The sequence below is a fragment of the Humulus lupulus genome, chromosome 1, assembly GCF_963169125.1.
Source record: "Humulus lupulus chromosome 1, drHumLupu1.1, whole genome shotgun sequence".
In the NCBI taxonomy this organism is placed as follows: domain Eukaryota; kingdom Viridiplantae; phylum Streptophyta; class Magnoliopsida; order Rosales; family Cannabaceae; genus Humulus; species Humulus lupulus.
Genome location: NC_084793.1, coordinates 22,201,722 through 22,222,140, shown reverse-complemented (window position 1 = coordinate 22,222,140; position 20,419 = coordinate 22,201,722). Strand labels below are relative to the sequence as shown.

Sequence of the window (20,419 nt, the reverse complement as noted above, 5' to 3'; positions counted from 1 at the left end):
TTCATAAAATCCTGAACATATGGATAGTTACAATTATAGTGATTAGGTCACAGTGGATTACAATTGTAATTATATGTTCAAAAGAACGAGTCCTAAAAATAGATTCCTGCATTGAATTTTCACTGATTAGGCAATCTACAATATGATCTACTTACACATTTGGGGTGTGATCTCTTGTCCAAGGCATTGACCAAGTAAATAAGATCATATGTATTTGGTTACATTGGACTAGGATTGATATTGATTATTGATAGATAAATAAGTAACGTTGTTATCGAATATAATCAATGTCACAACGTTGATCATAGATCAAGTCGATCTTAATTCAAAGTGATAATCTTCTGCTAATTATATTACTTAAATCTTTGACTTGCTCGTTACTAGCTTACCCTACGATCTAGCTCATACTTACATCTTGGAGATTTAGTAGTGTAATTGAGTGAGGGTACTATTCATAGATATGAAATCTATAACTTTTGTATGAGAAGTAAAAATATGATTTCCTTAATTGCTTTGCTCAAAAGGTTAAATGATTGAGATCTCATTTTTGTGATTAAGTTCACGAAAATATCATTACAAGGAACTTAGGGGGAATTAAGGATAAAATACTGATGAGGGGTAAAACAGTAATTTGCACCTAGCTTGTTAGTTAGACATCGATAGAGGATTGACTGACTGTAATAGTTATAACAATGGATAACATATTTGTGGTTTGGAAAATACGTTTTGTGAATTCAAAAGTTTAATTTCGAGTCTATAGTGGAGTCACTAGGAATTAATAAGGTAGTAAAATTATTCGTAAATAAATTCATAGTAACTTATTGGCGTTTGATTTCATGGATTCATAGTTCCCACATCACCTTTAAGTAAATTATCTAGAATGTCTCAATTTATTGATTTAATTATCAATTATGATTTTTAAAATTGACTAGGCCAATTTTAGAAAAATTTACAAAGATATGAGATTTAGATAATGAAATAGAATATTAGGCATATTTATTAATAATGACAAATTTATGTTAATATTAATAAATAATATTAAATTAAGTTTCAAATTATAAATAGTTAATTTGAATAAAAATTTAATTATTTGATTGATTGATTAATTATAAAATGTATAAATAAAAGGGTTTGGAATTTGAGTTCATTGGGCCTTAAATTTAAGACACATATCATGAGTCCAACCCATATAGTGTGGGCCAGCCATGATAGAGCTTTATTTATATTTTATTTTGGAAAATTTACAAAAATGCACGAAAAGTTAAAAAAATATATATGAAAAATATGGTGCATTTCAAAAATACATAATTTTTGGATAAAAACATGGAGGCGCAAAAGTGTAAATCCGGAGTGGAAAAATCATAAATAAAAGTGGTAAAATATTTTTTTTTTGTGATCAATGTTTACAAACTTGTAAATATCTGGTACAAAATTGTAAACATATGTTACATGTTTGTAAATAATATTTACAAAAATCAGTTTTAGAATTGTATTTTTTTTCGTACATAAAACTTACGAAAAAATTTGTAACTAAATTTTTTATTTTTGTAACAATAGTTTACAAATTTAGTTTCGTAACTAAGAAAGATATTTTTGTAACTAACATTTACGAAAATAATTTATTGTTAAGAAATCGTAACCAAAATTTACATAAAAATATTATACTTTTCCATATTGTTACAATATTGTATCAAAAAATGACAGGAACCATCATATTTATACTATACAACTTAAAAATATAAATTTAAGATATTCATTATTTATAAAACACTTTATTAAAGGGAAGTTTACAAAAATAAATTAAAATCTAAAAAAGATATGAAAATCTATTACAAATTTGTAAATACCTGTTACAATTGTAAATATTTGTTACAAATTTGTAAACATCTATTACTAAATGGTAAACAACTTTTACATTTTTGTAACTAATATTTAGAAAATTAGTTTAAAAAGAGATTAAATTGTAACTAAAAAATTTATTTTTGTAACAAAAGTTTCTAAAACTAGTTTTATAATTAGAGAATATATTTTTGTAACTAATATTTACAAAAATATTATATAATTTTTATTAGCATAATTGTAACAAAGATTTATAACTCTAATTTAAAAATATTAAAATAATAATATTGTGACGGCCGTTAACATATAATTATTAAACCAATAACTAATGTAACTCATGGATATTGATTTTTTTTTTAGTAATCGTGGATATTGAATTCAAATACAATAAATAAAACATAAATTTATTTAGTTTGATCAATTTTTTTTAATTATTTATCCTTTATTATTTTTATCTCATCTCTCAACATATACACTACTAATTTATTGATTGACTTATTTAAAATAAATTTATTTTTAATAATAATATTATATGTTCATAATTATTTTGTTTATATAATGATTTGTTAAACTATTTAAATATCAGGTAAAAAGTAAAATATTAATAAAAAAAAAAGGTAGAGGAAAAAAATAAAATAAAATGTAGACTACGAAGACAAAAAATTGATAATATTAGCAAAAAGAAAAAATAAATTTAGTTGATATATATTTATATATAAAAGTAGCATATTATAAAAAAAAACATTTGTACTATTGTTTGAATCATTGTGTGGGTGATTCAGAATAAAAGAAAAATAATTAATTTGTGGGTGGAGACTAAAGCAAAAATCACAACTATGTGGCAAATGAGAGAGAACGAATAATTGTATCATAAATTTGTAATGATTTTATATAACCATATATTTAGATTTTTTTTTCTCAAATACCGTACAATTTGTAATTTTTTCTTTTATTTTTTAATTAATTTAAATAAGAAAATAAGGCCATAGATGTGTCTATAAGTAGATAATGTTATAGCTAGTGTATTCTTAAGTCATATGACAACAAGAGTCCAACATAGGAAACTCTAGAATCACACTCTTCTAGCCATTCTCTTATTCTTCTTTTTTAGATCTCTATCTCATGTGTTGAGGTTCAGTCAACACTAGTTCTAGGTTGATCAAAGACTTGGTGAGAAAGATTGTATTGATAATCTAGTTCAATCTCTTGATAATACTCTGCTATAGAAATGAATCAATAGTTAAAGAGATTGAAGAAATGAGTTGTTTCGATTCTGCTGCATATATGTAATTTTCTATATTTTACTCTATTTTGTAACAATTTCATAGGAACATATATAGGAATTTACATATTTATTTGATAATATATAAATTACATAAAAATAAACAAAAATACTTGAAATATGTATGTAATATGTATATTCTACGATCCTTACTAAGCATATCTTAGCAACTCAGTTCCCAATTTTATGTACCAAACTGTCATTTCTTCCAAGGCATGTCAGTTTGAGGGGATGTTAACTAATTAGTTGTTAGTTGCTCAAGTTGTTAATTTTTAACTACTTTGAGTTGTATTCTGTTTTTTGCTTCTTGTAACTCTTTCATATATAAATAAAGACTTTTGGTCTCTTTGTTCATTAAGTGACCGAGACCTTTCTTTCACTCTTTTCACTTAGATTCACAATGCAGATACAATCGAACTGAAATGTTGCGAAATTTGATTTCAAAGGTGGGACCGCTTCCACAAGAAATTCAATAGAAGCTCAGTCACTACGAGGAAGAGAGTTTAAAGAAACGCATCTTTGAAAATGTACATGTCTAAAATCAATGTCGATTTGGCTGTGGTAAGTCATGCTCGTGTGTGCCTTCTTCACACTAGTTTAGCTTTATAATAAGGTTTGCATGATTCCCACCAGTAGAATATTGCTTTATAGTTGATTATGCGATAGCGGTACAATGTAACATCAATAGTACACTTCTAACTAGTGTATGGCAAAATAATTTTTTCAGTCACTTTCCACATTAACCTCATTTTAATAATTCTTTTTAAAATGATCAATTAGATGTACTCTACACATCCTATTAAAAATTTTGGCACCTTGTGTAGAAGGCTACTTTACAATAAATTATCACATTGTTCGGACCAAATCTTAAGAGCAATTTATGTTTCCTAAAATGAAAATGGTTGTACTAAATCTTTCTCGATCTTCACTACGTCATGTTATATGTCTCTTGTTGACTAAATTAACTTTGGGGTATCTTCTTCAAAGAACCGAACTTCAATATAACCAAATGGTGGGTACCTGCACTACTAAAAAATGCATTTTCTCAACGGGCCTGGCCCGTCGAGAATTTTAGTGCTGAGATTGAAAATATGTGCCTGTCTCGATGTTTCTAGTCCGCCTATATAGGCATCAATCTTGACGGGAGAAATCATAATTTTGCATTTTTTTCTATTTCCTCTTCTATATTTCATTGATTATATCTAGACATATTATAGAATATATACCTTATAGCTTGTTACCTAAATTTTAGCCAAAAGCTCGTAAAAAAAGTGTATATATATTGTGAATTAAAATGAAAATAAATTTGACAACTATAGTTACTAGTTAGCCAATAAACTAAGCAAGATATCATAATAGAGTCATCTGCCTTATCTATTGCAAACTTTATGAAATATTCAACTTCTATCCATATTCTTCAGACAATCTATTTTTTTTTCTTCCAATCTCAATCCATCTCAAACTAAAACTACCTAAAACAATCTGATACTATTATAGGTTAGTATATATATATAGGGAGCGATTACAACGCATCCCTTTTTTTGCAACACCAGTGCATCATTTTTCTACTTTAGCACCTGGATAGTTATAATCCCAATTTTTTATATAATGGTGTACATTATAGCTATCTAAAACATCCTACAAATTTTCAAGAATTTCTTAATAAAATATGGTACCGAAACAAGGTTTAAATTGTCTATTGCACGCGTGCTTGTTTTTTTGTGTACACGTGTAAAATTTGACAATTTGAACTATGTTTTCGGCTTCGTAAACTATTTATAATTTCTTAAAAATTTGCAGGATATTCTAAATACCTACAATGTACATCGTCATATAAAAAAAATTAGATTATATCTATCCAGTTGCCAAAAATAGAAAAATGATGCACCATTGTTGCAAAAAAAAAAAGAATGTGTTGTAGTCGTTCCCTATATATATATCGTCATAGGTTGGGAAAAAATAGAGGGAAAATGAGGGACTCTATCTCAGTGGGCCCATTAGGCCCGTCGAGATAGGGTATTAAAAATAGGGAAATTCACAAAATACCTAAGATTTAAAAAAATACTAATAATATGGAATCAGGAAAAAATTACAAAAACACATAGGGACATAATAGTAAATATAAAGTTTTTTTTTGTGTAAACAAAGTTTACAAATTTGTAACAATATAATTTTTCTGTAACCAAAATTTACAAATTTGTAACTAAAGTTTACAAGTTTGTATCCATATGTTACAATTTCGTAAACAACATTTACAGACTAAAAAAAAAATTGTAACAGGCAGTAACAACACTATTACAAACAGTTATCCGTATTTTTGTAAAATTTCATATTTTTAAAAAAAAATTAAAATTTATAGTGCTATATGTAATTTTTTTCTTAAAAATAACTAATCTCGGCAAGCCCAACCGAGAAAGAGTAATTTTTTTTAAAAGGCTACCAATCTCGACGGGCATCAAATGGGCCGCTGAGATTGGTATGATGAAATAGCCCAATTTTTTAGTAGTGCTGCAAGAAAACTCTTCGATGTTCAAGTCAATTTTCCTTCTCACAAGATTTTAACAACATAACAGTATAGCAAAAACCCCGAAGAAAGTCTACATGCAAATTACAAAGTCAACTATTTATAAAAAAAAGAGTAAAGAAAAAGGCTTATAATGACTTGTCGTCATTAGTCCATATGTCATTTTCGAACTCTTTTTGTCGTTCAATCGTAACCAAATTTTCCCTCCCCATGCTAAGGCGTCTGCCTCTTATCAGAGGCTTAGGTATACATATGTTATTGCTAAAAAGTCTATAATTAGATGTATTAGGTACAAAAATCATAATTTATTGTGTGACTACTAAATATATTTTTAGTGAAAACAAAATTTAAATTATATTATAAATAATTAGTTAGTGACAGCTTGATACTATATATATAGGACAATTTTCCTATAGGGACTTCATTTTAAGCCTTACTGGTCGGGCTCTCAGTGTTCTCGACCATTGAACAGTTTTCGGTGCGATTTTTTTTATGACCGTATATATTGTAGTTATTTAGAGCATCAGCGCAATTTTTAAAAAATTCTGAATAATTTACAGTACTGAAAACTAGGTACAAACATGTTGTTGCATGCGCGACTAATTTTTTTTATGTGCGTGGAAAATAACATGTTTGAACCTAGTTTTCGGTACTGTAAACTATTCGAAATTTTCTGAAATTTTACAGGATGCTCTAAACAACTACAATATACACGGTCATAACAAAAAATCGTGCCAAAAACTGTTCACGAGTCGAGAACACTGAATAGCCCCACTAGTAGGGTTTAAGCTAGGGATGCACATTTTCCCTATAGGGATGGGGCCCCGCCCCTAATGGGGCGGGAAATCCCCGTCTAAATGGGGAACGAGGCGGGGACAAGGATAATATTCAATCCTCGAATGTTAATTGGGGCGGGGACTGGGATAGCACTCCCCGCCCCGACGAGGCCCATTTAAATTTTTATATATTTTTGTAATATTTTATATGTATTTTATATATTTCTTTATGTGTTTTTGTAGTATAGTATTAACTTTTTTAATATTTTAAAGTTTATTTAGGGTAATGTTTAATATTTTAAATAATAAATATTGTGCAATATTTTAATTTACAATTTTTATTTTAAAATTTAATTTTTAAATAGATGGGTCCCCTGTGGGGATTCCCCGCCCTAATAGGGGATTCCCCACCCCGTCCCCGACGAGGAATAAACGGAGATGAGGCGGGGATGGGGATTAGAAATATAAATGGGGACAAGGACGGGAGGAGCACTCCCCGCCAATTCCCCGCCCCGTGTGCATCACTACTTTAAGCTCTTCCGGTGGGACTTTCAGTGTTCTCGACCTTTGGAAAGTTTTGAACGTGATTTTTTTTATGACCGTGTATATTGTAGCTATTTAGGCATCATCACGATTTTTAGAAAATTCTGAATAGTTTACAGTACCGAAAACTAGGTTCAAACATGTTGTTGCACGCGTGACTAATTTTTTTTTATGCGCGTGGAAAACAACATGTTTGAACATAGTTTTCGGTACTGTAAACTATTCAAATTTTTTTGAAAATTTATAGGATGCTCTAAACAATTACAATATATACGGTCATAAAAAAATCGTACCGAAAACTGTTCACAAGTCAAGAACAGTAAATAGTCCCACCGATAGAACTTAAAGTGAAGTCCTTATAGGAGAATTGTCAATATAACACAATTCTTCTATAAAGGCTTCACTGTATAAATGACAAGAAAAAGAAAGAATTAAAAATGACCATATTTATGATCCAATATGTATATATATATATATATATATTTATATAATTTTTTCTTAGTCGTCCACATACTGGAAAAGCAAGAATTAAAAATGACCATATTCAAGGAAAAACTTGTGGAATTTTCGTTCGACAACAACAACCTAGTTTAATTAAAAACTTGGTGCGCATTGCTTTTAAATCAAGATAAGCTCTACAAGAACAAAGACTTTAACGACTTAAACCATAAACCGATTGAAAGTAAACCCCTTAATTTGCCTTGTAGAGTCGTAGTGAATGATTTAGAATTGGCATAGAAGTCAATTTGAGTCAATGCTTATTAATTGGCATAAGCACGATATATTGTTACCGTTGAGACACTAGATATGCATTAATACTTTAGTTACAATTTATATCACTTTCACCCAGGAGAATTTAAAGTTTGGGTTACATCTAGGGGGGGGGGGGGGGTTCAATATCTTTTCTTACCTTCTTGTGAGATTTCTATCAAAACACGCTTTTAGTAAAACACGCGTTTTGATGATATTCATGAAAATAACACAATCTTCAACATGACTTTATTAGTCTCGTGAGCATTAGAGATGTAAACAGGACGGAGGGGAGATGACTCTTCCATCCCCGTTCGTTTCGAGGTCAGGAATTCATCGGGTAATCGTTTAATAAACATGTTTATTTTTTTAAATTGATCAAATAAATTAAAATAATTAATACGTTTTAATATAAAATAATTAAAAAAATAATAAAATGTACAATTATGAAATATATATTTTTATATAAATTATTATATTATAATTTTTAATAATATATATTAAAAAAATAAATTAGAATATAAACGGGGTGGGTCCCCACGGGAACCCTCCCCATGAGTTAAATTGACATCCTTAATGAACATGATATCATTTTAGTTACATTCGTGATATATTATTATGAATATGAACATTATATCATGCAAGTATAAAAAAAAATATTTAATCAACACATGAGCAAAATGTCCTAACAAACATTAGAAATATATTTATTTTCACTAATTACTCTTAAATTACATGTTAATGATTTCTTGTCATTCAATGCATTTTCTAAAACGAACTGATGCTGAGCAATTTATCTCGAGGGAAAGTTTGTTCTTAAAAAGCATAAACTAATTACTCTTGTAATGAACATGGCTTAATAGAAAAGCTCACAAGCTGATACCACCACCACAATTAGACTTGGAGGAATAAAAAAATAGATAATATAATAATCAAGATGAATGTTTCAATTGGGTTATAGTGAATTATTTGATCTTCAATCCTTGCCTGTCAAATTGATAAGTACCAAAAGGAGATCCCCTAGCATAATTGTAAAGTTGTGTGCAAGTTACATATGCTTGAGGGTATTTAAGAGTATTGCTATATCATTCACACTAATTTCTCTACTATATTTTTCAAAATATATTATCAAAATTTTATTTTATTTTTTCCTATTTTACATAACTTCATAAATCAATTTCTCTATTTTTTTACATTATTTAAATATTATATTTTTAAATACTATTTATTCATTTAAATAAAAAAATACTAAATATTAATAAAAGACTCACTATAGTAGAGAAAAATAAAAGTAAAACCAATAAAAATGAGTGCTAAATAGACTTTTTAGGCTACTCTCTTTTGCATTTAATGATATGTGTCATATTTTAAACAATGTCTATTTTTACAAGATAATGAGTCATGATATTTTAATTTTATTATAATTATGTCACCATCAAATACTTATTTTATTTTTCTATATTAAAAAGATGAACTTTTTATCATATTCATTACTCATTACCATATTTTAAAAAAGAGCACGTTTAAATTAACCAAATATTATATGAAGTTTTGCTTTTTTCTTTGAATTCATAATCTATTGATGAAGAGCTCCACCACTTCATCAAGAGAAGATTTCAAGTATGCATATTGATTTTCATCAAATTTTTAAATATATTATGAATAATACAAGCAATATACAATTTTTTGTTATTTCTTTTAAATAAATTCATATAAATATTTTATTTTCCTTATTTATATATTTATAAAAAAGTGTTTCCCTTTTATTATTGAAATGTGTACATAAGTGTTTCAATTTTATTATCATTATTATTTTGACCCATTTTTTTGTAGTGAAAACTTTTTTTTGTTAATGGATATCTATTAGTTAGTTATATATTATTTATTGTTCTTTTAATATTAAATTTTTAGAGAATCATGTAGTAATAATATTATTTCTTCTTCTATATTCACTATAACAAACCCCATAAATTAATTAGAAAAAAAATTATTCTCTTTTTATTGGTCATTGGATTTTTGTTCATATAGTTAATTTGATTTCTATAAATAAAATTGTGTTTAATGATGACATAATTGTAATAAAATTAAAATATCATGATCTATTATTTTGTAAAAAATAAATATTATTAAAAAGATGAAACATGTCATTAAATTAAAGATAAAGTACGGAATAGAGTAACTTAGAAAGTCTCCTTAACACTCATCAACAATAATATATTAATTAATTTGTTTTGAAGTAGCTTTATTGTCCTCTCTAAATGCAGAAAGAAATAGTAAATTTTAAAAAAAATTTAAAGTGAAGAATTAATTTCCATCATTTGATGGAGGGTTTTCAACTTGATTCTTCAAATATTTGAAGAATTCTATATTATAAGGCATTTAATGGGCTATAAATCAAAGAATAAATTAGAAATATGTTAAGTATAACATATATTTTATTCTTAGAAAAGGGAAAAGAAAAATTTGTATCCTAATCAATATAAATAGGAGTAGTTTGGTCAAATTTAATTAAATTATTTATGTGACTATTTATAATTAACTTAATATTAAACTTAATGAGTTTTTTATTAATCTTGTACAATCAGAAAAACGACACGTAGTTTGTAGTCCAGAGTGAAAAAACGACATCGTTCTGTTTAAGCTTAAAAAAAGACCCAATTATGTATGGGAAGGGAATTAGTTAGATTCAGGGCAGCGTCTTTGGTTGTCTATCTCAGTTCATATCACAACTTAAAGCAAGCAGCGCCGCCTCCGCCTCTTCTTCTGTAACTCCCCTCGGCGCAGCCTTTCTGACCAGACTTCGAAAATGTCAATTACGCAGAGTTTTGCTTCCTCCATCTCAATCTCATCCTCTTCATCTGCTTTCCTCGTTCCCACCAGCTTCGTCTCCAGGTAAAACTTCTTTATTTTCTTAAACCAAAACTTTCCACGGTCATTGATGATGATGGACACCACAAGCTTTCGATGCTTTCTTTTACTGCTAGCTTCAAATTATTAAACTTTCTTGAAAACCAAACACTGGGCTTTCCTTATTTTTAAGTGTTTCGTTTTCTCTCATTTGTTGCGTGTTCAAAACTGGCTGCTGCAGAGTTCAGAATGTTCAGTTTCCGGGAAAATCCATTGGGGTCTGTAAATGTGTTGCTACGCCCCAAGAACAGGAGACTGGTATAGCTTTTTCCTTTTGTTCCCAACCCCAAATTTGAAATTCTTTACTTGTTTGATGTTTTATGGTGTTGATTATGTTTTCCTCGTTGGGGTAAAGTTTTCAAGACCAAGGTCTCGCGCAATGCGAACATTGGGAAGCTCCAAGCCGGTTATCTTTTTCCGGAGGTATGCTTTCCTCTTTGCTTTGCATACTAATTTTCTGCTTCTGCTTCAGAGCACCTTAAGAAATGGTATTTATCACTATTACAATGCCTACAGTTAGTTTAGCTGTAAACAAAGAAATACTCATTGTCGTTGTGGATCATATTTAGTTACTTCATTAGTATGATATTCTAGACGCAAAGTTGACTTGATATGTGAGAGAGATGGAGAGAGAATCAGTTCATTTCAGTGTTTTCATCGAGATTTTACTTCTGCTTTATGTAAAGAATATCTTTGGTGGCTGTTCTTAGTTTTTCCACCTACACAAATTTTCCAATTTATTCTCTAGTTTGAGATGGTACCCTATTTTCTATTAAAAGAATTATAGAGAGGAGTCAAACTTTTTTTTTTCTATTAAATTGGTCAGTATGCTTATGCATGTAAACCATATCTATTGCAATTCACGCTTTCTCTTTTCTAAGATTGGGATATCCCTCTCTCTCTTTCTCTCTTTTGGCTAGATTGTTAATCTGTTTTAATTGGTTTCTTGTTTATTTGCTTTGCTTTTCAGTTATATAATAGGTGGATCATAATTATTAATCTTTCATTTTTGGTTCAATAGATTGCTAGAAGAAGGAACGCACACTTACAGAAGTACCCTGATGCAAAAGTGATAAGCCTTGGAATTGGTGATACTACAGAACCCATTCCAGAAGTTATAACGTCTGCAATGTCAAATGTACTATCTACCTCTTATGTAGTGTATGTTTTGCTACTTCCAGAACCGGAGATGGCCTTTTAGTTTGGGCTTCCTCACTTTTGTTTCATTGTCTATTGTTGATTCTTGACATATCTACCATTATGTCTCTATTCATAAGTTACTTATGTGGTTATAATTGCTTGCTTGGAATTTTAATGCCACTGCAACTTGACATGGGGTTTGAGAGATGAAATCACAGTTTAAGCAAAAGTTGATATGCCATCAACCTAATTCTGACCACACTTTCATAATTATTTTACTTTCACAGCGATCGCATGCCTTGTCCACCCGAGAAGGTTATAGTGGTTATGGAGCTGAACAGGGTGAAAAGGTATTGTTTGTTTTGATTACTTTTTTATTGTTCAGTAAGAAGTTCTTCAGCTGTAACTAGTAATTTAAACTCTAAAGAATTTTAAATAGTTTTGCACAATTTATGTGTTATTCTTATTTTTCATGCTATCTTTCTTGATCCATAATAAGGTTGTAGAGGGATACAAAGTTGCCCTTTCCTGCTAATTTTTCATGAATAGATTAAATAGTGTTATTGAAGACTTAAAAATATTTGCTTGTTTGTCTAGCCATTGAGAACTGCAATTGCTTCAACATTTTATCGCGAGTTTGGCATAGAGGATGATGACATATTTGTATCAGATGGTGCAAAATGTGATATATCACGACTTCAGGTTTCTTTCATTATTGAGTCTCTTTTATTTTAATACTGATTGTTGAACACTTAAAATTTGTTGTCAGCTGTTATTTGTTTGCACTTTGTAGGTTGTTTTCGGGTCTGATGTTACAATGGCAGTCCAAGACCCATCCTATCCGGTAATTTTAGCTGCTTTGAGTTTTTTATGAGCAAAACATTATTGTAAGATATGCAAAGGATTGTATGAAAGACACTCATCTAGACATGTTAATGATGTTTTCATGTTTTACCTGGTTAAATACGAATTAAAATTTATTCTCTTTTTCTGCAGGCTTATGTAGACTCCAGTGTTATTATGGGTCAGACTGGACAGTTTCAGAAGGATGTCGAGAAATACGCAAATATTGAGTATATGAGATGTACTCCTGAAAATGGCTTCTTCCCTGATTTATCGACTGTTTCACGAACAGATATAATCTTCTTTTGTTCGCCAAACAATCCTACTGGCTCTGCTGCAACAAGGGAGCAACTGACCCAACTTGTAAAGTTTGCTAAGGATAACGGGTCAATTATAGTCTATGATACTGCATATGCTTTATATATGTCAGAGGACAACCCCCGGACCATCTTTGAAATCCCTGGTGCCAAAGAGGTGAGTAACTTCTTTATTATTACCTTTCATTTAGTATCTCAATTCTCAGTGATGAATGGATGGATGGATGCATGTAAGTTTTTACACCGGGGTATTGCAGGTTGCAATTGAGACATCATCATTCAGTAAGTATGCCGGCTTCACTGGAGTACGATTGGGGTGGACTGTTGTTCCAAAACAACTGCTTTTCTCCGATGGATTCCCTGTTGCCAAGGACTTTAGCCGCATTGTTTGTACTTGCTTCAATGGAGCATCCAACATTGCTCAAGCAGGAGCTCTGGCTTGCCTTTCACCAGAAGGCCTTAAGGTTAGTTTCTGTCTCTCAATTGGTTCGTAACATCAAAAAAGATAAGACCACACATAGAGGACTGCCTAGATATTAGTTTGACACCTCTGTCTGTTCCTCTGCAAATGTTATGGATTAATGGTCCTTCGGAGTCGAGTGATGGTTCTTGCAGGAACATCTATGGTTCAATGTGCTCAAAACTGGAGGCTTTGGTAGTATAATGCAATGTCTCCTTAAAATAACAGTGCAACAACTATTATGACAAACTGTACATTTAGTTTATTGTTCTATTCCCGTGCAGGCTATGCACGAGGTGATTGGTTTCTACAAAGAAAACACTGAGATAATAGTGGAGACATTCAACTCACTAGGGTTCAAGGTGTATGGAGGGAAGAATGCACCCTATGTGTGGGTTCATTTCCCTGGCCGAAGCTCATGGGATGTTTTTAGTGAGATTCTTGAGAAGACTCATGTCGTCACCACACCTGGGAGCGGTTTCGGACCCGGTGGTGAAGGTTTTATCAGGGTAAGTGCATTTGGTCACAGGGAGAATGTATTAGAGGCCTGTAGAAGATTCAAGCAGCTATACCAGTGAACCACATGATCTGATTTTGCTCCTTTACCTTAAAGCCGACAATAATGAGTTGCAATTATTACTGGCTCCATTTATTTTGTATTGGTTACTTGTAAACTTAAACCATGACAATTTAGTGTTCGACCCTAGGCACGTTGTTTAAGTTCGTCTTGAAAACCTGGATCATCAAAAGTCAACCTTATTTGCAAGTCCTCTTATAAATGTACCCTTTTGAATGGAAAATTTATACACTTTAATGTCTGATAAACTTTGGGGGTGAAAAATTTAGAATTTTTGTTAAAGAAGTAAGAGCTTGATTGTTATTGTTTAAACTCAAAAGCTTTATTGTTAAATAAATGTATATATATATATATACAATATGTGTGTATATTCAGGTTTATGCTATAAGTTTTAACTTAAAATTGGTCTATGAAAATGTACTTCAAACCCGACTATTTATAATAAGATTTTCAATTGAATGTTGTATAAATTGAATGTTGAATTGTTATGTGATATTGTTATAACATATAGAAATGTTATTTTGTATTTTAATGCTTTACTTGTGCGTTAAACCCTCTAAATTTTAATGTTACACACATGGTAGGTAATAGCAATTAAGGGCACTCTTCGCGTTAGTGCTAAACTCCACAAGAAACCAAGTTCTTCATTCAACATAAAAGTTTCAATTAACATAATCCACCATATATATCTCATATTAACAAAATCAAATAAAGAAATACAATAGAAGTGGTAACAGAATTTGGTTGCCTAAAGTCTCTCTCCTCAGCGTTGCTCGACCATTACAAATTCTTTCAACCATCTTGGCCTCACGCGCATTCGTTTCTTAGGTGATACCCTCCTTTGTTCGTCTCAGCTGATGTGTTTGTTTCTTCAGCAACAACTTGTTGTTTCATTTATGTATAACTATCCTCCTGGGCTTTATCTTCATGGGCTGCTTGTTTGGTCAAACTTTGCACTTGGGCTTGTATTGCTTGGGGTCTAATAACACTTCGCCTTGACTATCACTACTCCCCTCCTAAAAAATGACCTTGTCCTCAAGATCGGAGATACCATATATCCGACAGAAAGGCTCAAAATCTTCCCAAGTAGAGTCTTCCAGCAGGCTATGTGGCCATTGAACCAAAACCTGTTTGATAGAAGTGTGGCCACATTGAATGGTGCGACCAACTAGAATAGTCATAGGCATAAGCAATGATCCAATTTTGCTAAGGGTTAGTACAAGACATGTTGTTCACTGCGGAATGGTTTGAGCAAGGACACATTAAAAGTTGGGTGAATATGACTCTCCGACGGTAACCCCAACGTACAAGCAATGAGTCCAACACGGGCAACAATTGGAAACAACCTAAAATACCTTTGAAAAAGCTTATAATTAAGTTGGTGAACAGCTGTAGTTTGTCGGTAAGGTTATCTTTTGAGCAACACCAAATTTCCAATATCGAATTTAATATGACGACGTTTCTTGTTGGCCCACTGACACAGTTGATGTTGAGCTATATACAGATTGATCTTCAACAGCCGTAAAATAGCATCTCGAGTGACCAACTCATCTTCAACAACCTAGATAGAAGTGGAATTGCGAGTGTAAGTAGGAATCATAGGAGGTGGCCGACAATATACAACCCGAAACATAGTCATTTTGATAGTTGAATGTTGGCTGGTGTTATAATGATGCTCATCCCAAGAAAGAAATCTACTCCATTGCTTGGGATTCTCAGCCGTGAATGCTCTTAAATATTGCTCCACATAACGGTTGGTCACCTCAGTTCGAGGGTGATAAGCGGAACTCATCTTCAAATGAGTGCCCAGGAATTCAAAGAGTTTCTTCCAGAAGGTGCTGGTGAAAATAGGGTCCAGATCAGAGACAATAGTTCTCGGCAGGCCATGAAGTCGAATGGCCATATTATAGAATAAGTCTGCAACTTTGATGGCTGTATATTGAGTGGGAAGTGCACCAAAATGTGCATACTTGGTGAAACGATCAATGACAACCAAGAAAGTGGTGAGGCCATGAGAATTAGGGGGACCCATAATGAAATCCATGGAAAAATCTTCCCAAAACCGCTCAGGAATTTCGAAAGGTTGCAAGAGGCCATAAGGAGCTATTGGTTAATACTTCACCATTTGACAAATGAGACAAGCAGAGACAAAATCCTGGACATCATTTCGCATGCCTTCCTAAAAGAAATTGGTAATTAAATGTAGCAAGGTGGGTTCAACCCCAACATGGCCACCAATAGGTGTAGCGTGGAATTCATGTAGCAACAATGGCTTCAAACGTGAGGAGCTGCTAATGACAAAACAATTTTTACAACAACAAGCCACCTCAGACAGTATATGGGGTATCAGACAGGGCACCCTTGTGCACTTGCTAATGAAGCTTAAGTAAATCAGGACAAGTTGTATTCTCCTTCTGTAAATCGACCAAGAACTCAAATATGCCCCCGATAGAGCTGCCCCAAACTGTATAGGCATTGCTTCATCACGTCGAGACAAGGCATCAATCGTTGATTTATATTTTCCTGCCTTATACTAGATTGTAAATTGGTAGCCCAATAACTTGCTCAAGCAATATTGTTGTTTTAGAATTTGGATTACCTGTGTGAGAATCTCTTTCAAACTCTTATGATCTGTCCTGGTGATGAAATGGCGGCCTAAGAGGTATTGTCTTGAATGAGTCATGACTTCTACAACTGTTCGTAACTCTCTAGTATAAGCGGATGCACTAAGTAAACAAGGTCCGAGCTTCTTACTGAAATAAGCCAATGGATGTCCATCCTACATCAACATACCACCCAATCCCACATTGGAAGAATATTTCTCCACCACAAAAATCTTTGAAAAATCAAGCAATCGTAGTACTGGAGTAGTAGTCATAGCATGTTTCAGATTAGTGAAAGTCGAAGTTGCTATTTCATACCATTGGAAACTATCATTCTTCAATAGTTAAGTAAGTGGGGAAGCGATCAAAGCATAGTGGGCCACAAACCGCCGATAATACGAGAAGTCCCTCTAACTGCTTGAGATTTTGAGCATGAGGCCAATCTTCATGGGGTCCACACCCACCCCATTATGAGATACAATGTGGCCCAAGTAGTCAATGGAATGATGAAATAGAGAATATTTGCTACCCTTAGCATAGAATTTGTATTCAATCAGCTGCTGGAACACCAAATGAAGATGTTGAATGTGGTCGGCTTCACTGTGACTGTAAATGAGAATATCGTAAAAAAGAAAACAATAACAAACTGGCACAAATAAGGTTTAAAGACTTGATTCATGGCTGCCTGAAATGTGGCAGGCGCGTAGGTGAACCCAAACGACATGATGAGGAATTCATAATGACCCTTGTGTGTCCGGAATGTTTTCTTATAAATATCGTGTGAGTCCATCCAGATTTGATGATGTCTCGCTCTCAAATCCAATTTGGAAAAGATGACAGTCGTGCCCAACTCATCTAAGAGTTCATCAATGGTGGGAATTGGAAATCAATCTTTGATTGTAATGCCGCCGAGAGCTCTATAATCCATAAAAACCTCCAAGTACCGTCCTTCTTTTTAACCAGGAGGACATGAGAGGAATAAGGGTTGGTACTCTGGAAAATAAACCCGGCGTCTGACATTCCTCTAACAAGTTTTTCCATGATGTCCTTTTGAAATCACAGGCACTGATAGGGTCGAATGTTAATTGATAAGGTTTCTGGTTGCAAATGAATTCGATAATCCACATTCTGGAGTGATGGAAGATGAGTTGGAGTCTAAAAAACAATATGAAATTCTCTAATTAATTTCTGCCCCACCGGTGGAAGCTTGGATTTAAGTCGATCAATGTCTGTAGCACTCGGAGAAGGCTCACTAGCTGTAGGAATTATCCTTCACACACTACTTATATCCCCTTCCATCATCATGGTACTAAGTTGTGCAAAAGAAATCTGTTTAGCATGCCAGGTAGGATTTCCATCCAACTTCACTATCTGCCCACCCCATTAAAACTCCATAGTTAAGGTCTGATGGTCATATATACATGGTCCCAAAGTATGCAGCCATTTCATTCCCAAGATGACATCAAGCCCCCAAATTGGTAGGATATACAAATCCACCACAAACTTATGTCCCTGTAACAATAGTGTCATGTTTTTTCATTGCTTGGAGCAAGTCAAGTACTGCCCATTACCCATATGAACCTTGAAGCTCTTAGTTGGTTCCACTGATAGTTGTAGTTTCTCAGCTAGGGACTTTTGTATAAAATTGTTATTACTTCCAGTATCTACTAACACCTCCAATGATTCATTTCCATGTTTGGCCATCAATCTAAAAATTCGAGAATTCCCATAATTGGATAAAGCATGAAAGCTTATCTCTTTTTCGACCTCTTAAGTTGGTTCTTCCATTGGTTCAGAATCTCTGCCATCATCCCTCCTCTCCACATAACATAAGCACTCTATTCTTGCACTTATGATCATAATTGAAACACAGTTCCCTATCCTGTCGCTTCTTCAATTCTGCCAGCGAGAGGTGCTTGATGGGAAACTTGGTCACTTGCAAAGAAATTCCTGCCGATACAATCGAACTGGAATTACTGTTAACAAAGTTACCACTTATTTTGTGACCCAAATTGGTGTCTGGTGGAGGCCCCTTGCGACTCGAATACCTAGAGTAATAGTGATTGGAACAAAATCGTCCTGAGAGATCTTCATGGCGATCCTCAAACAGTTGGGCCTTAACCATGGCATTCACCAATTCAGTGGGTGTTGCCATGAGTAATTCTCATCTGATTTTTAACTTTAAGCCTCAAATAAAAAAAATTGAGAAACATAGCTTCAGACACACTTGTGACCCTAGTCATGAGTTCTTCAAATTCATATCGATACTGAGCAATCATTCCCGTCTGTGTGAGCTTTGAAATTCGCCCCAGTGGATCATCGTAGATTGATGAACCATATCACTTGCCTAACTCCTGTATAAACACATTCCAACTAGTGCGTAACACACTCTTCTCCATCCACTGGTACCAAGTAGTCGACCCTCCATCCAAGTGAAGTGCCACTATAGCAAGTCTCATCTCTTGTTCCACATTATGGAGGTAAATTTTTTTGTTGACTTTGTAAATTCAATTCTCCACATTGTTACCATCAAATTGGGGCACTTTTACCTGGAGAGTCTTGAGAATGGAGTTCAAGTCCTTCGTTGGCGAATCCCCTCCATTTTGGCGACCCACGATGCGGCTCTGTTCCACTTCAGCTCCCTGATTCAACTCGACGGATGTAGAATTGGCAGAGGCCTGAGACATCTGACCTAAGCGTTCTTCTGTAAAAGCTCGGTGTTGGTCGAGTAGGGAGGTGAAGTTCTCCATTTGGGCCTCTGAATGCTGCTCCATGGCCTTTAGCATCTCTGCAATCTCATCATTCTTCATGGCTCAGGTCCTCTCAATGAAAGCACCAGTAATAACAAAAAGGGCACTCTTCGAGTCAGTGCTAAACTCCACATTCTACATAAAAATCTCAATTAACACAATCCACCATATATATCTTAGATTAACAAAATCAAATAAAGAAATAAAATATAAATGGTAACCAAATTCGGTTGCCCAAAGTCTCTCTCTCTTCAGCGTTGCTCGACCATTACAAACTCCTTCCACCATCTTGGCCTCACGCGCGTTCGTTTCTCACGCGATACTCTCCTTGGTTCTTCTCCTTTGTTCGTCTCAGCGAATGTGCTTGTTTCTTCAGCAACAACTTGTTGCTTCATTTGTGTATGACCCTCCTCCTGGGCTTTATCTTCATGGGCTGCTTGTTTGGTCCAACTTTGCACTTGGGCTTGTATTGCTTGGGGTCCAATAACACTTGGCCTGGACTATCGGTCGGCTACTTATGTTGGTCTAATAAATCTGAAAAAAGTCTAAAAGATTGGGTGTTTGGGAGGGACGGTACAATTTTGTCTAGCCTCTAAAGTAATATTTAGCTTGTGACTATTTTAATCCACTTAAAAGAAGGGTTAAAATAGTGTCATGGTGAAACTTTATGAATTATTTTGAAGATAACAAACATGTGATTTATGTTTTAACAAATTTATTAGAATATGTAGTAAGAATATCATAAAACTCGAGTACCATTAAGCATGAGAAGACCAAAATAAATTCATGTAGACTTGAAGATGACATAAGAAATAAAGCTTAAAAGAGAAGATCCAATCCATACTCAAGAACAAGTTAAAGTAGGTTTATAAAACGAAACAGCTAAAACTTAATTTAAATGTTCACAGTTGAAGGAATACATTTGGTACATAAATTAAGAGAGAATAACTAAGTTTTGGTCAATTTTTTGGTTTATGGATATTTATAAACGACTTGTCGTTTTTAATTAAGAGAGAGAAAAACGACATGTTGCTCATTATTTGCGTTCTAACTAACATAACCACCAACAATGTGGGGCATTATATTCAGGGCAGTGCCTTTATATGTC

The 20,419-nt window shown here is 32.9% G+C and overlaps 1 protein-coding gene across 1 annotated transcript; it reads left to right on the top strand.

Moving 5' to 3' along the window:
• Window positions 1-10,396: 10,396 nt before the first annotated feature.
• Window positions 10,397-14,206, top strand: LOC133788955 (LL-diaminopimelate aminotransferase, chloroplastic-like). The gene is made up of 10 exons (XM_062226644.1): window positions 10,397-10,606; window positions 10,803-10,879; window positions 10,977-11,044; window positions 11,643-11,759; window positions 12,049-12,111; window positions 12,359-12,463; window positions 12,555-12,605; window positions 12,758-13,078; window positions 13,179-13,385; window positions 13,666-14,206. Exons 1-10 carry the CDS (start codon window positions 10,521-10,523, stop codon window positions 13,957-13,959), a joined length of 1,389 nt encoding a protein of 462 aa, XP_062082628.1. The 5' UTR covers window positions 10,397-10,520; the 3' UTR covers window positions 13,960-14,206.
• Window positions 14,207-20,419: the final 6,213 nt, after the last annotated feature.

What these genes read in the sequence shown, in the direction of transcription:
- LOC133788955 (XM_062226644.1), top strand. Translation starts at nt 10,521, where the DNA reads ATGTCAATTACGCAGAGTTTTGCTTCCTCCATCTCAATCTCATCCTCT. An exon ending in CCCACCAGCTTCGTCTCCAG is followed by an intron (nt 10,607 to 10,802) that starts GTAAAACTTCTT and finishes TGGCTGCTGCAG; the next exon opens with AGTTCAGAATGTTCAGTTTC. An exon ending in TAACGTCTGCAATGTCAAAT is followed by an intron (nt 11,760 to 12,048) that starts GTACTATCTACC and finishes TTACTTTCACAG; the next exon opens with CGATCGCATGCCTTGTCCAC.